This window comes from Stegodyphus dumicola, chromosome X2 (assembly GCF_044657685.1).
Source record: "Stegodyphus dumicola isolate Sdum_Otavi_A_Nest chromosome X2, ASM4465768v1".
NCBI classification, from domain to species: domain Eukaryota; kingdom Metazoa; phylum Arthropoda; class Arachnida; order Araneae; family Eresidae; genus Stegodyphus; species Stegodyphus dumicola.
In genome coordinates, this window is record NC_140781.1 from 77,937,279 (window position 1) to 77,955,741 (window position 18,463).

Sequence of the window (18,463 nt, forward strand, 5' to 3'; positions counted from 1 at the left end):
TTGCAGCATTTCAGAATTTTATCCAAATTTTCTACATTGCTTTCTTTACTATTATTATTGCATATGCTTCACAATATCACTTTTTCAATCACTAAATACAATTTTATAAAAATTTTCTTGCAAAATATACTAAAAAAATTTAACCTTTGCCTGTTCCTGAATACAAAGGAGCTCCCACCAGTGGCCGACTGGTCAAGACCACTAAATACTGGTAGTTTGACAGGGGTTGGATTCAATTCCAGAACAAGCTGGCTGCATGATTGGTTTTTATGATACCCTCCCCCATATGTAATGTGAATATGAGCCAGTTTCTACCAAAAAATCTTACACTAAGGCATCCCTCCTCTTAAGCAGATTACCCTTGTGGCTTTGCCATATCCAGGTAACCTAACATTAATACAAAGACATTCATTACTGTAATCTGGTTAAAATACTGACACTATTGTTTTTTGATTCCTTTTCAAGCAAATTTTACCAATATACAATTTTTGACATCACTTAACACATTTTGTGAATGGCGTTATTTCTGAGCAGGTTTCCAAGTTATCACTATGAAATTTTGCCAAACACCTTCCAAAAAATCATTAAACCAGAAATTTATACATATTATAAAACAAGAAAGTAGGAAGGCATATGATTTTCACATTTCATTGCATTGTCAAAATTTTAATGACATCACAAAAATGTTTATATATTTGAAAATTTGGGGAGACATTTACAATACCAATTCAAGAATTGCAGCCATTTTAATGGTGGCAAAATGGGGATTAATCACCAGACCTACTTGCATATATTATAGGAATGTGGAAGTGAGGAGAAACTCCAGCATTTTTCCCTCTACCTGGGGAAAAAAGAATTTGTCGAATCCTTACAGAGATGAATAGTAAAAGCAAAGTCAATGACAAAGTTACCATTCTTCACCATGTGATATGATAAACCTGAAATCTTATAAAAACACATGAAAAAATAGTTTTCAGGACAAATTGCCATACTAGAATGATTTTTGACATCTTTACACAAAATAATGCTAAAAAAACAGTATACACAAAATCATGAAAACTACAGCAGTTCTCATAAAAATTACAAAAAATTCGAAAAATTTGGTACATATATATTTTAATTATTTCATATATAGATATCTTTATTAAATATATTAATGAGACATATTCTTGTGAGAAAACCAGTGGAAATACTCATTCCTTATTTTAAGCAGATTTTCCTCAAGTATTTAACTCTTAAGTAGCAAACATTTTACTAATATACGTCCTAATTTTTTCTTTGGTCAACATAGTCATTCTTCAAAGGAGCTTGCAAATGATTTCTTATTTTCAATGATTCATTGCTGCTGCTGGCTTATAATAGAGGCACAGTACAGCTTTAACCGATAACGCTACAGTTATGAAGTATTTGTTTTCCTGGCACAATTTTCATTCCAAAGCACCATGTACTTTAGATCTTTTTTTTCTGCACTTTATAGTCCTGAATAAAATTACTCTGTGTCAGGATTATAATAGCTTCTAACAAGACTTTAAAAATTCAAAACAAATGGAAATGCAATATAAAAATTTGAAAATTAAGCATCTCAAAATATTTTAAGACAGAATCTTTGAAATTTATTCATTTGAAAACTTGGTTTGGCCTTTCAATCTCCTTTCTTCACATGTATTTTGGATCGCTTAATCTCAGATAAAGCAAGAAGTAATTTAATTTAAATATGCATTACGAATCGCACAAGTTACTTTTAATGACGTTTTTATGGGATAAACTTCCGTTTACCAACACTTACCTTGGCAGCATATACAACAATATAAAACATTGATGGTTTGGCTTTTCCTTTGCTCATTTGATGATTTCTGCTTTATTGCCGTTTTTCTTTTTTTCTTAGATGATTCGTACTTTCTTGGTATTTTCCTTTGCTCTTTTGATGATTTGTGCTTTCCCAAAAAATGATCTGGGCACACTAATTTGTTTGGTCCCACCATCTTTGATCCAGCAGCAATACATGTATGATAAGAATGATAAGCAGTTGGGCATTCAGTACACTGCAACATAGTTCCTGAAATATTTTGATAAAAAGAAAAAAGCTTTATTAAAACAAAGATTTATAAAATAACTTTTAACAGAAAAAGTTAGCCAATTTGATAATGAAAATTCCAACACATTTTTTAGATGATTATATAATCAATTTATGCATAATACAACAGAATTTTTAAAAAACGCTAAAAGGGCAAAAAGTAAAAATTCAGTGGCTCTGTATCAAATTTAACTAAAATAACAGAAATGAAGTCCTTCATCCAGCTTTTAAAAATTTCTGTTCGTAAAAATATAAAAATTAGTCATTAGCTAAATGGGCAACTTTGAAGTGTCATTAATATACTGATAATGTCAATACGGAACTGTCTACGTCATCTCAAGTATTAAGGTAAAGAATATGTGGCTATTTGCCTAAGGGAAAGGATGCCTCCATAGAAGGCATTGGAGCCCTCCGAGCGGTGCAGGTTTCCGAATCTCTCAAGATCTGTATTTAAACAGCAAACATTAGCTGAATTTATATAATTACCTATTTTAGTCTCTATTTTCATAAACTTACATTCATGAAGATGATATTTACATTATTAAAGGAAGTAAGAAAGCAAAATACTTTAAATTATAAGCTATAAAGCAAGGGTGGCCAAATTTTTGGGATCCGTTGTCTACTCCACATTTAAAAAATCAAAGGCAGTCTACCAACAGCATAGCTAAATTAACGTAATGTACATGTTTATAATATATTTATTTTCAGTCACAAGAAAAAATGGTAAATTATCTAATTTTTTCTAAAAAAAAACTTTATATTAATTTTTACAAAATAAAAAAAAATTACTGACGAAAATAATCAAAGTATTCATATATCAAAAATTGACCATCCTATATCTGCAACAAGTTTATCATATTGTGGCTGGTACAAGCTTATTGCAATGCGTAAACACGAAATTAAATGTTAATCTGTTAAACACGACCAATGTTTGGTTTTTATGGCGTTCATGGTTGAAAAAGCAGGTTTGCAAAGATACATCGATCCAAAGTATAATTTCAAATACAAAATCAATTTGTAAATATTTGAAAACGTTTCCTCAGAAATTAATTTCCAAAAATCAGTATCGCTAGATGCTCTGGATTTTAAAAATATATCGCATCTTAATTTAATGATTTCTTCCTCAACTATGACTGATGTGATATCTATTAAATGTTCTATTTTTTTCAGATACTCCACCAATGTTGACATTTTCATTAAATGGAAATATCATAGAATTGAGTACTTCTTCCAACCTAATTAAGTCAGCGAATCTTCTTTCAAATTCTTCAAACAAAACATCTAAGTGTTCGGCGAAATCTTCGAAGTCTCGGTTTGGATTATAGATGCACTCTTCCTCCATGTTTTTGAAGTTTTTCAATTCATGTTTTCTTAATTGAGACACATACCTTTTTATCTTTTCTTTGGAAGTTTTAATCACGCTCATCATGTCTGTTAAACATTTATTCTTTCCTTGTAGATTTAGGTTTAAGTCGTTAAGTTTTGCAGTGATATCACAGAGAAAAGCTAGTTTCATTAGCGATTTCTCATCTTCCAATTCAGTATGTGCTCTCCTTTCATTTGTAGAAAATTTTTTATTTCTGCTAACAGAGTATGAAATCTTTTTAAAAAAGCACCATGGCTTAGCCACCTCACGTCTGTGTGCAATAAAAGATCTCTGTACTTTGATTCAGTTTCTTCTAAAAGCGCCCGAAATTGTCATCTCTGAAGACTTCTTGAACGAATTGAATTGACGATTTCAAAAGCAATTTGCATTATATCACTTGACTTTAGTATTTTCGAACATAATACCTGTTGACAGATAATGCAATGATAGCTGGGAATTTCCTCATAATTGCACAGGGCAACAAAATAAATTCGATTTCTGACCATTGCTGGAGCTCCATCTGTTGTAATAGAAACCAATTTATATATTGGAAATCCTGTCTTATCAATAAAGTTTTTAAATGAATTGTAGATATATTGGCTTCTCGTTTGTCCTTTCGATGGAATTTGGAATTACAGTTAATAACTCTTCTTTTGAAGTCATATCTTTGAAAACCATTCTCACAAAAATGCGTAACTGTGCAATGTCACTAATATCCGTGGATTCATCAAATTGAAGAACTTACAAGCTTTTAAATCGTCATATAATAAATCCTCCAAGTTATTATTCATAGCTTCAGTCCGTTGCATCACAGTGTTAGGCGACAAAGAAATATTTATTGACGATATTATTTCAGATTTGTTTTTAAAATCGTGATAAAGCACTTCTCCTACTTTACAGAAAGCTTATTTTATAAATTCCTAATCTTCAAATGGTTTTTTTTCACTTTATCAAAACTTCTGTAATTTTAAACGACGCCAATGTTACTGCTTTAGCTTTGGTGCCTGGTCTCGTAAATAATGATTCCTGTAAATGTAAATTCAACTTTAATTCATGCACTTTAATCTAAGTAACCCACTTTGTCAAGTCGTTTCTATTTAATTCTCCACTGTAAAACGACAAATTCATTGTATTACTTTGCACAGTTTGTTTTAGGTTTTAAAGCCTAAACTGTAGTAAATTTTTATTTTAAATAATTCATTAATTCTATGTAATCAGTCATAAATTAAATTTTTAATATCCGAGGTCATTATCGGGAAGGTCGCGCGGACTACCTAAAATGTCTTCGTGGTCGATGTCTTGGCCACCCCTGCTATAAAGTAAGAAATTTAGGACTAATTTCTCACAAAGACCAAAAATTTAAATTTATAATAAATTTTATAGAGGAAAACTTTAACCCTTGTCTTAGTTCTAATGCTTAAATTTGTAAAACTATTAAAATAGTATAAGTGTTAATAGCTGCTTATTGTATTTTATAATTACAAAACAATTTTTTAAGAACAAAATATAAACATTCCTAGAATTTTCACACATTAAGCAGCTGAAAAATTATCAGTAAAGACAAAGTAAGAAATTTAGAACTAATTTTTCACAAAGACCAAAAATTTAAATTCAAAATAAACCTTATAAACTTCTATGCAGCCATTTAACAGTATTTGAACCTAGCTCAAATCAGCAGTGCTCAGCAATCTTACCATTCAGCTGCTGGTGGTTCCCAGAATGTGAGAGTAAATTTGATTACAGCATTAATGGAAAGCATTTCAATGGTAGTTAGAATAGACACTGAAAGAGAATAAAATCAAATTCTTTCAAGGCGAATATAGATAAAGATCACTATCCACTAGAGGGCCATTTCATTGCTTTAACAGTAAAAATAAACTTTTTGATAACACTCTACACAGACTAACTGCAAGTTTGCTAAAGGTACATGTATGCACATAACAATATTTGCTGAGCATACCAGGCTAAAAGGACCATGGCTATAAGGACCAGGCTTAAGACCTCTGCTTAAAAACACCATGGTTTTTATTACTATTAAGATCTGTGATTTGTACCAACCACTGCTTAGAGTTACACCTACCATAGTTTATGTTTCATACCAAAGGATATAAATTTACAATGGTTTCTATCAAGGGATGTACATTTACAACGGCTATAGAGCCATGATAAGAAACCTTATGTGATGGCATGCGATATTTAGAAGTTCATTATCTCTTCAGTATTTAAAATGTGTCAGGTCCAGAACATAATATTTATTTCCCATTGCTTGAGTTATGAATACAAAGATTTAAAATTCTTCTAGAGTGAAATGAATAGAACAGCATTAATGCTTGTTTCAATCAATTATCATTAATTTTATACACCACTGTGTTATGAACTAAATGACAATTACTGTTCAAACAAATAAAAACTTTTGCTCAAAAAGGCAATGGCAGAATAATACATCTTCAAGAGTCTATTTGAAATTAAAAGCAATAAACTAATGAGAATTTCAAAGTGACTGCCTCCAAAGAAATAACATACCAAAGATGGTTATAACTTCAATACTTTAAAGAAATCACAACCTGGACCTACACATTCCTATGAATTTCATATTTCAGAAGGGCAATGGAGCTGAGTACAGCTTGATATGAAGCTCCTCTTGGGGGGGGGGGAATTTTTAACTAAGTTTGGTTTGAAAATGCTCGAGTGCCCCCTTGTGGAAAATGAGCTGCTTGTTTTTCACAGCACCTAACTGATGTTCAAAGCAAAAGTCATCAATCATAAGGTTACAGAATGAGTTGAAAGCCTCAAAAGCAGTCACTTTTAATGCCTTTCATAGGCTTCACAAAAGATATTTTCTAAAGGTCATGAATAACATGCAGCCTCATCATCCCATTGTCACAAAAGGTGATCTTTTTGAAAATCTTAGCAGCTGATTGCTTCTTATTTCAATCAGATAATGTAAAAAGTTGTATTTTCTCTCATGCCCATTCAAAAAAAAAAAAAAAAAAAAAAAAAAAAAAAAAAAAGCAGGTTTTTAAACGTTTTTCTATTGGCTATGAGGATTAAATGAAAACAAACCTTTTCTAGCCATTACATTCTTCGGATTTTCATTGTAACAAGTGAGGCATGTATGGCGTGGACATATATTCTTCTCTTTATTACCACAGTCATATCTGCTTAAACATTTTTCATGGTAAGATCTGCCACACTTAGATAGGGAACATTTCATAAAATCACCATCAGGACTTTTGCATACAAAACATGAATGTTCATCTATAAAAAAAAAAAAAAAAAAAAAAAAAAAAAAAAAAAAAAAATACAGCATTGAATGTTGAAAAATACAAACTTCACAAAAATTGACATTAAACACTGCACGCACTTAATAATTAGATTTAGATTATTTAACATCACTTACATTTCAATTTACAAATAAATAAAAGTATTTAAAATTTAGCTTTATCAAAGCTGGGCTGGCTAGTCCAGGGATGCAACGTGATGTAAAATCATACTGCTGCTATTTGCCTTTCCGTTGAATGATTCATGATTGAGGCATTGTCATCATAATGTGAGATTCCAGTTATATAATCATCATTTACCATTGCTTCTAATATTCTATTAATTCGAATATAGCATTTTTTCCTGCAATATCTGAAAATCTTTAGATTCACAGCTCTCATCATCACGAAATTTGATAGTTGGCTTTATATCATGTCAAGCATTTTTTAAAATATTTGTAGACACATCCTCTCGTGATCTTGCAATGGCCACACATTAGCTTTTATATTAAAATACTTCTTAACTCTTGAATAATCTTGAAAATTTTCAATATCCATTGGCTGTACATTTTCGGCAAAACATAAAACAGAGATGTTATCATTTCTAAAATAGTAATTTTGATAATATTAATAATAATTTTATTTATGAAGCAAAACAAATCAATTTCCTGTTCGCCCACTTTCATCTCTTTAATGGAGTTGATGGCCCCCTCCTCTTCTTAGAAAGCAGCAAAGGCAGTCATGAGCTGTCTTAGTAGCTCCTCCACTTCTCTTGTTACCAGCATTCATTCCCACTTCTGACACCAAAAAGTGTTGTGTGCATATGGGTTCATGACAATGCATTCAGTCCGTTATGCAATGATAGGTTGACAAAATTTATTTAAATAAAATGCAGTGCAAAGTGCATCTAAAGAGCAAAGCTAACCTTGAGATATTTCAATACTCTGAATGTACACTGAACTAAACAGCCGACAAAACCTGAGGAACTGTTGCTCTTGTCGGTTTCACCCGGCAGCTGAAATATTTCTAGTACTTTCTGCTGCTTGAAATTGATGGAAGACATATGAGAGCCGAATTATGGTTACAGCTACATAGAGCATCAATTATAGTTGTTCAACTACAATACCGATTACAGTTATGCAGGTGCCAGACCAATAATGTCACCAAACGGTCGCAGAGATTGGCGAATTCTGGTAATTTCTCACCAAATTTGGAGACAAAAATTAGTCGTCCAAGATACTCCCAGCTTGGCAATATCTCACCAAATGAGCAAAATAGCCATTTACTCTATGTTAAATAAGACTTGCCCCTGTATTCTTACTTTTCCAGCATAGTATCCTCTCTCTAGACTTTCACATTAAATTAACAGAAAAATAAAACAATTTCAATATATTTGCATTAAAATAATCTATCTATATGCAAAATTCATAATAATATTTATTTTTATCATCTCTCTGGACTGTAGAGTGGCTAACAGAGGCTGACTATTAGGCTGATTAGTTCAGCTATTCTCGACCAATTCATGAAAAGTATGCATCAGGACACTAAAAAGAAGAAAAAAAAAAAAAAAGAGAGAGAGAGAGATAAAATTTACCCTTTAGCCTCTATACCATACCTTAATATTAAGAACAACTTACCTATAATTTCTTTAGTTGTTTTACTTGATACTTGCAAATTTAAGCTAATCTCTTATTAAGTTATTCCTCTTCAGTTATTTTTCATAATGTTTTAGTTCATTACTTACTAATTATTACTAACTTACTAATATTTTCATCCCTTTCTATTTCATTTAATTTTTCCTTACTTACTGCTTTATCTATTATTTTTTGTTCATTATTTTTCCTTCCCATTTCTGCTTGCATTCTATACTTTCAGCACTTTTAATTTTAGAAATTTAAGTCCTGGCTGTAGTACTAGAACAAGTTTAGAACTCTTCACATGTAGTGATAAAGAACTGATTTTAGTAAAGCACATTAAAATATCTATAAAACTTTATCAAGATACTATAATAAAAGGAACAAAATATTAAATCCATAGAATAACATATATGCCTTCATAAAACGAGATATCTTAACCAGTCTGCTGATTACACAAACAGATAAAAATTACATAAAACTGATAACCAGAAAATGCAGGCACAATTTTAGCATGGATATTTCTTATTGTTTTAATTGAATGATTTTACAAATTGCAATTAAAAATTATATAAATACCATACAAATGAAATAGCTATTTCATAGTATATGTCAATCAAAAATTAGTCAATATACCAATACATGAAAATATAATTTTTCCCTCCAAATAGAATGTGGATTAAAAAATGTGAAATCATTTACCTGTATTGTGAAATTGTAGCATGTCCAAGAAAATCATTCAAAAACTTGAATCTAAAATTGAGTGCAAATTTGCAAACTTCCTTGAGTGCAGAGAAATTTCCATCATTTACTTCCACTTTATCCAAAACATTATTAAATATATTTAACATTAGTCCCACAAATTAATTGAATTGAATGTTCTCAATTTTTCTCTTGAGAATGACAATAAACTTGTACGTATATATATATAACAAGAGGAAATGCTAAAAGTATTTGCAACATAAATGAAATTTTAAAAGATTGTATCACTGATTTTGCCAGTATCAGCACCAGTGTTCAACTTTAGCTGGCATTAAAATGAATTAATAATTGATTAATACAATTTATTTACTAATTATACTTTAAAATATAATGTAACGTGCATCAATCAAGCAAAAATGAATTATGATTGAAGACGTAAACCGGTTGAAAGCTTTATTTGAAAAAAAAATTCATTTCAACATTTTAGACCTTAAATCTAACGAATTTTTATTTTTTAAAGTGTGCATTTCATTATTTTACATATTGTGCAACATTTAACAATGTATTAATATATAAATAATTTTTAATACATGTATACTCAAATACATGCAAGTCTAACTTCCATTTATCAATATTTTTTTTTTTTTTTTAATCTCATACTCGGAGGCATGCCCTAACGAGAACCCAGGATATGTATGCCCCTGCTCCATACAAATTACAAATCACATTATATTATCTGAACAATAACTTACCTATGCATTCAGAGTTACTTCAAACTTATGAATAACAATTACTCACACAAATACTATTTTTCAAACAATGAGACTACTAAAAGATCTTCAAGGATACTTCTGGAATGTGTCAAAATCCAAACGAACTGATGTATTATATATAACATAAAAATGGTGCACTTTTTAACTGTTTAGTTATTTATAAGCCTGGAATATTATACATTACAGAGCACTGCGAGAATCTTTTAATGTTTTTGCACATGCGCTCCAGCATAATTAGTTGCATGGTTTTGAAAATGCTCCACTGCTTGAAGCTCTGCAGGAGGAAGATCCAAAACTTTAATCTTCCCAAAATGCAAGAGAAAAACAAAACAAATAAATAAATCATTTACCGAAAATCATGATTACAGGAAACCAAAGGAAATATGACTGTGCTGTGACATTGTACTTACCAGTAGAGGCACTAAATCACACTGTTATGAAAATACTATGCAGCTTCCAGTTCTGCAGAAGGCAGTACAAAATTTTAATCCTCCCCTAACCTCCAAAAATGCAAGAGAGAAAAAAAAAATTTTAATTACTGAGAATCGTGGTTATATAAAACCATAGATTTCACGAGTATGTTTTGACACTGCACTTATCCACTGATGGCAGTAAATCATACTGTTTGACAGTTTTTGTTCATCAAAAATGGTCAATGCAAAAATAACATAACATTAAAAACGGTCAACCGGAAAGGATGGGTAAGTACTAAATAATGACTGAAAGAAAACTCATTCTAGACATGGAAAATGGAAAATCCTTATAAGAAATTGGTCACAGTGAAAATCACATTATTTGATCACAATATTAAAACTTAAAATCAACAGCAGGTTTGATAGCAAAGTTATGGTACAAATATTAATTAATAGAGGAAAAATTTACTGTACTTAAGGCAACATTTGCCAAACTTCCTTATTAATAGCAAAAGATTCTTAAGTATCATTTAAAAAAAATACTCTGGGCATGAAATTATAGAAAAAAAAAATGCAACCAAGGCCTGGTTAACCCCCCCCCTAAAAAAACTCTAAAGTGAATATATTTATTATCATTTCCAAAATGAATATATTTAATGCGCTGCCCTTGTGAAAGAATACATTAAATCTAATGAGTTCTCGAAACAAGTATAATATTTTCCAATGAAAAAGAATTTCATATGCATATCATTAAAGGACCTGGTTTGGCAAAAACCTGGAACAAAGCTTAAGGAAAATTTTAGCCAGCTGTGACAATGGTGGCAATATCAAAATGGTCTGGGGTGTGTGTGAAACATGCATGGGGGCAAATGGAACTTTTTGAGAACACGAGGAACAAAAAAGAATTATTTTAACACTTTAAAGCACAGTGCTGTGAAGCCTAGGTTAAGCAGCGATATTTATTTTACACAGAATCACTACCCAAAGCACACTGCTGCAGTTATGAAGGTCTGGCATAACAGATGCTCACAGCTCAAGTCACCCAACTTGACACCAACAGAACATTTATGAGATTTATTGAACACAGAATCAACCAGCACACTGCAGTTTCAAAAGATATGATGAAGAGAGGCTTGAGAAAAAATAGCACAAAATTAAGATCAAGGATATATTAAATTACCCAATTCTATGTAAACTGGCATCCTTAAAGAATGAGATAAACTACAAGCTATTACCTCTTTCATATCGAAGTCGCCCAAAACACTCAACCATTCAGACATCGGCAGGTTGCTCAAACGCCTGAATCATTTTCTACCTGGTACTTTCCTCCATCAAGTTAGTGAATGGCTCATTGCTTTTGGGAGTTGTTAAATGGCATGATAATCATTCTTTTCAAACAACTAAAAGTAGCTGTTATTTGAATGCCTCACCCTCCTCCTTTGTTTAATATCAAAGTTTAGCTGTTGATGCCCAAAGTTGCAATCCTGTCCTAAGGGAAAATTGCTAACAGTGGTGAAACCCTATGAATATCCCAACAGAAAAGTTGTTGCTTTACTTAAGTAAGGTATTGCTAGCGCTGTAGCATTCTACTTGGCATGAAGAAATGAAATCTATTCTGGCAAAAATAAATATATACAAGCATTTCAGATGCTCGCATTTGTTTAAACATTTGTTTAAATGTTGGCCCCTACCGATGTGAAAGAGTTAAAAGGTAAATAAAATTAAATTTTCTTACTCTTAATTTAATACTTGCAGCCTGTTTCTTCTGAATATTCAGCTTTATTATTAGTTAGAGTTTGTTCTTTGCCTTTCGGCAACAGTTTCATCTTACATTATTTAAACAACATAGCACATAAATAAAAAATTGCATCTAATTTTATACAAAGATTTTTTAAAAATTATTTCTTTGCATATAATTATATCTTTCGACAGTTTATATTCAGACTTCTTCTAGGAAGTGTATGCCTCACTATGATCACCTCATTATCCCACCAACACATTTCCTAATGAATTTACTTTTGAGAATGGCCAGAAGGTATGCAGTAATAAATACCTTAATAACATCTCTGGAACATTATGTATTTTATGGGCAAAATTGTTTTGATGTACACTGTAAAAGCACATTAGCACTCACTCTTAAGTTTTCACATGAACAGCAATTTAAATTTACCTAAATCACAATCGGGACACTTGAATCCTTGAGGTACACAGAGTAGACCTAGGCAATCTTTATGAAAAGCTTTGTTACATGATCCTGTACAAGCGAAATCTGGTTCATCTCTTTTACATATTCTGCAATAAGGATCATCTGAATTCTCATTCGTCAGACATCTTTTCACTTGTCTTTCATTCTGAAAAGTAAAAAAGTACACTGTATATTATTTGATAAAATAAAAATAGTACACAAAAGCTTAATTAGAAAATAGGAATATACACTCATGTCCAAAATTATGTTTACATGCATAAATTCACAGATTTCTCAGAGACTATGACTTATAATTTAACGAATTATTGTGGAATCATACATAACATGATGACACATAAATGCAAAAGAAAAAATTGAAGATCACCTCATATGATATAAAATTGTAGCATGAAACAATAAAAATGGTAATAAAGTGTGACAAAGAGAGTTAAGAAAAAAAGGAATGATTCAGAAAAAGAATTAAGTCTTACGAATTTAATATGGAATATGATCTCCCCTGACTTGTACACACATATCACAACGTGTTTTAAGGCTTGAAATAACGTTGTTAACCACAGTTTGGGGAATTAATCTCCACTCTTCCAGCAATGCCGTCTTCAGAGCATTTACATCTCTAGGAGGAGGATGTATACGTGCAATTGCTCTTCCAAGGTAGTCCCATAAGTTCTCTATCGGGTTAAGGTCAGGAGAGTTTGGTGGCCAAGACATTCGCTTAATGTCTTCACTTTCAAGGAATTCATCAACGAGGTTTGCTCGATGTGGATGGGTATTATCATCCATAAATAAAAAGTCAGGTCCATATGCACCCCTGAAAAGTCTTACATAAGGATCTAAGACCTCATCTCGATATATCTGGCCTGTCACAGATCCGCTGCTGAACACGTGTAGGGGCGTACGTCCATCGATCATTATTCCACCCCATATCATCACACCTCCATTACAGAAACGGTCACGTTCCACAATGTTCGAGGGATCATTTCGTGTTCCTGACTCCCTCCAGATGTAAACACGTTTAGAATCACCAGTTAAACTAAACCGCGACTCATCAGTAAAGAGAACATGGGACCATTGATGTTCAGTCCAGTTTTGATGTTCTTTACACCAATTAAAGCGATCCCTCTTTTTCTGTGAAGACAGTAAAACACATACCCTTGGCTTTCTGGCATAAAGGCCTTTTTCATTAAGCCTTCTGTATATTGTTTGCCATGATGCAACAGTTCCAGTGGCGGCTGCAAGCTCTGAACTTAACTGGCGAGCAGTAGCCTTTCTGTTACGACGGGCAGTTAATGCCAGATACCGATCTTCAGAAGCAGTTATCATTCATTTCCGACCTTGTCCAGGCCTCCTTACAACACTTCCATCATTTTGAAACTGTTTCCATAGCTTAGAGACTGTCTGTCTTGAAATATTCAGACATGTGGCTGTTTCCATGATTGACTGCCCTGCTTCTAAACGGCCGATAATTCGCTACTTTACAGATTCTTCCAAATGATACTTCGAAGCCATAACAAACCGCTTTGAGTCCCTACACACTGAAATCAAACGCTATGTTGCAGAAATTCACTCAAATATTCAGTTTGCGCAAAGCGCTTGATTCACCCTTGGATGGCGTAACGCCTAGATTTGCATAGCACAAACCGTTTGATTACTTTTGATTGGATAATGCTAATTAGGCTTGGTTTTCACACATTCCCTGCAAATACGGATCACATTGATTCGATATTTCATTGAATATCATCATTTTTGGGTATGTAAAGATAATTTTGGACATGAGTGTAGATCCCATTCTACAAGCCATAGCCTCACTCATACAAAAAAATTAATAAATGATAAATATAGGGTTGAATTTAAGAAACAAAAAATTAAAAGCAACTACTTTTTCAGGGATAAAAGACATTTCCTTGAATTTTATAAGCTTCCTGTAATATAGGAACACACACTTAGAAAACTGGAGAAATACCATTTTCTTGAACATAATGCAACATTTCTATAACTCCAGAAACACAGCATTTTACTTTAACACAGTTTGAAACAAAGTTCTCACTTAATTTTAAAGCAAAATTTTATTGGTAAAATGCTAAGCATATTTTTTTATCAAACATACTAATGTCTAATTAACCATACTAATTCAAATAATTGCAGTACATATAAAAATTGGTTTTTAAGCTTTTTCCTTAAAAAAATAGACAAAAATCTAAAAATTCAGATGAAAGTAATGTTTGACTTCTAATATTCAAAGTTTTGATAACTTTTTATTAAAACACGTGTACAATTTCTTCATCATTTCTGTTAATATTACTTTTCTACGTGAAACAGAAATAAGATTGCATACTTTTCAACAAATTTTAAAACTGGTAAAGTAAGAAACAAGCCACTAAGAACTAGAGGAGTAATAAAGATGAAACGCTCAGTAACATTTAATCGTTGTAATCAGAGAAGCATGCTCAGAAAAGAATTTATTTTTTCAGCATGATTTCCAGAAGCTACAGCAGTTCAAGTCAGTTTCCTCATCAACCCTTGTTAATGCCAGATTTTAACTCTAAACTGAATTAATTATAAGTAATCTTTGTCCATTGCCACTATTTATTATCACATCAATCTCTACAATTACAATCCTAACTGCAGGATTTTCCTCAAAATGAAAATAAGACATAAATAAGTTATTGGTGCATTAAAGTTCTGTAATACTTTTCATGATTTCAACAATCATAATTGGAATAAATTTTTATTAACCTAAATTCCTAAATTCAAATTCAATCGAGTATCACTTAGCATTAAAGCCTACTGATTTTCACATTCTTCTCCTGCTTTGTCCTGCAGCTGTTTTTTCACCCCAGATTTTCATAACTTGTTTATCTACTCGAACACTATATTACTGCCAAGTTCCATAGCTGTAGCTCAGTTCTTTCAGGGTGCATATATTTGCACTGAAGCGTATTTTAACATTTGTCTAATACAGAAAATTGTACACTTACTACATCATCATATAAAGCTATCTTTTGTCTTTATGGCAGTAACAATAACCTTCAAATAACTTGCGAGTTGGAAGAAAATACAGATGTTTTGTTCTCAAAGGAAACAAAAATATCAATAAATTGCTTTGCATAAGTAACTTTACAAAACTAATATTTACAATTTATGTCATGTATACTCACAGCTCAGAAAAAAGGTTGAATAAGCAGCTACAAGATGTTCTTTTAGATGTTAGCAAAAAATATTTAAATAAATACAGAATTCCCCCTCCCCTTTCCAAATTAGTCACAGCATACATACTGTAGGAGGAAAAATTATGCACCTAGAAAAAGTGGATCATGAAGAAAGTGGTCAATGACAAGAAAGAAACATAAGAGCATTTGAAGAATCAGTAACATAATTTTTTGCAGAAAAATTTATTCAAATCTCTTAATGTGACACATGGCTACCCTGGGTATCAAAGCCAGCAAAAACACCGCCTGGCGTGGATGCATATGTCTAATACCATTTTGAGGGATGCCCCAACATATTTAATATAGTTGTGCAGTCAGGTCTGACCCATTATGCAATATCCAGTAATTGGGACAGCCATAGGAGGGTTGCGATATTTCAAAGAAAGTCCACAATGACATGCTGCATGCAGACAAGCATTATCATATTGAAAATAGCCCTCTGCAACCTTACAGCATGGGTATTACAGTAAGCCATAAGATGTGTCAGCATGATGTTAACTGCTCAAGAGGGAAAGCAGGATGACTTATGTAAATGGATATTATGCATGGTTGCTGTAGTCATCCAGACCAGGCAGGAATTTGAATTTATCACATTTGAAGCAATTACAGCATAAGCAGCACACTATAACCAGAGTAATAAACAAACGTTAATTCAATTTTTGAACATTTCTCCCCTCGTTTTATATATATATATATATATATATATATATATATATATATATATATATATATATATATAAAGTAGTGACTGTCATGAGAGCAAAAAAAGGCCAAATTACTGGCTCTGTTTTACAAATCACTGCACTATACTTAACTCAAACAAAAGATTTATATTAATGTAAGATTGCTAAATCTTTCAGTTTCAGACAACTACTAACTTAATCCACTGATAATGAGAATCTTTCTTTATAAATAATAAAAAATCAGAAAAATCCTTTAACTAAAAAACATATTCAGTACACATTGCTTAAAAGTGTAAATCTGTATCACAGAACATACTTCCTTAAATACAGAACAAGACCAATAAAGAGGCATTTATTTATTTTGATAAGTTGAAAAAAATCATTAATGTAAGAATATAAAAAGAAGGTAACTTCACATAAACTTCAACGAAAGAAAAAACTTTTCCATTTATCACAACAATACTGACAAGATATTAAAAAACTGCACTATTACTAAACCTTCAGAAGGTTTACAACACAATTATTTCCATTAATTATTATATACTGTTAATAATTACATTAAAAAGTCTGAAATGCTTAATAACAAAAATTGTTGCCTTTTACCTTTTGTAAAACTATTTTAAGATACAGAACTAAATTGCCATTTTCAATCAATAGTTATGACTTTGGTGTAAGGAAGTCACTGAGACTTTCATGAACTATTTATTCATTTGATATCTTAATTTACCAGTTCAGAGTCCTCATCACTCGTATGTATTTTTAACATTATCCATTTCAAGAATGCCTCCTTCGTTCAAAAAATCATTACATATTTCATATACAAGGAAACAACTGCTGACTGTAAAAAATCTAATACCATATAATCATTTACTTAAGATGGTACTATTAGAAATGAGACAAAAACAATAATATAGGAATATCATGTTTCATAAATTGCTTACTATGCCACGTATAAACTTGGTATTGAAAAAGTGGTAAAAAAAATTTTTTTAATGAAATAAACTAATGAGCTAAAACAAATCAACTATATTCAATACAATTTTATTAATTTAGAAAAAGTATCAACATCCATGCCAAAATATTTGAAGCCCATTGTCCCAGCTAATTAGTGAAGTTAACCTTAGTTATTCTTGATTCATGTCTCACTTGGAAACAAAACATTACTTACAGAGCACAAATCTACACATTATGCAATTCTAAAAACAAATTTTGAAGCACTAAATCACCAGATGAAAGAGCAATGAGGTAACATAACTCATAACTAGTTAACATAATAAAACAAGGCATTGAAAATCCAGAATAATGACCAATTCATGGAAACTTATTTCCAACGCACTTACACATTTAATAAAATAACGTCATAATAATTTAAAATGCTTTAGTTTTGAATAATAAGGCCACAAATCAACCGAATGTAGGAAAAAATTCAAGGAACAACACAGAAAGCGAAGAAATTTAAGAAATAAAATTCCTAGAATGTTAAGCAAGGAACGCGAACATGAATCAGCTTCATGTTTACAAGTATCTAAGAAAACATAAGAAACTTCATCTTTTAGTCACAGAAATGATGAAGAGACAAACAAAAGAGCAAGACAATAAAAAAAATTAAACGGATTATAGATTCAAGAGCCACATCACACATGACAACAAAAAATGAAATATTTACCCCTTTTAAGGATGAAGAGCGAATAAAAATGACAGCTGAGAATGGAGGTCTGATCAAATCAGTTCGCAGTGGTAACATTAAAATGCAAACAGACACAAATAAAAACATTTTGAGAGTAGAAAATGTTCTGGAAGTACCAAATTTAAACAAATATTTACTATCACTGCAAAAAACTGTAGATCACAATTTATAAGTAATTTTTACCAAAACTAAAGCAAATGTGATCAATAAACATGGAAACATTCTGAATACGCCTAACAGAAATAGGCATAAATTTGAAGTTTAAGGAAATATACTAGAAGAAGCTAATATTAGTAATGATAATGACCATAGCATCAGAGACTACGTCACCTAAACTATCAGATTCATAGAAATTGAAAAAAAAAAAATCCAGATTAGAAAATGTAAAAATTTCCAAGAATAATTGGTGATTTTCCAAGAATAATTAATGAATAATTGGTACGTTAGAAAAAATTATGC

The 18,463-nt window shown here is 31.4% G+C and overlaps 1 protein-coding gene across 2 annotated transcripts in view; it reads right to left on the reverse strand.

Moving 5' to 3' along the window:
- LOC118184476 (histone-lysine N-methyltransferase NSD3-like) overlaps positions 1 to 18,463 on the reverse strand; it is a 339,671-nt gene that overhangs the window by 188,684 nt on the left and 132,524 nt on the right. For both annotated transcript variants that reach the window (XM_085809719.1, XM_085809718.1), the window contains exons 6-8: positions 12,393 to 12,573; positions 6,504 to 6,698; positions 1,787 to 2,056 (exon numbers count right to left, since the gene is read on the reverse strand). In XM_085809719.1, the coding sequence (XP_085665845.1) occupies positions 1,787 to 2,056; positions 6,504 to 6,698; positions 12,393 to 12,573 (646 nt within the window). The remainder of the gene's footprint in view (positions 1 to 1,786; positions 2,057 to 6,503; positions 6,699 to 12,392; positions 12,574 to 18,463) is intronic.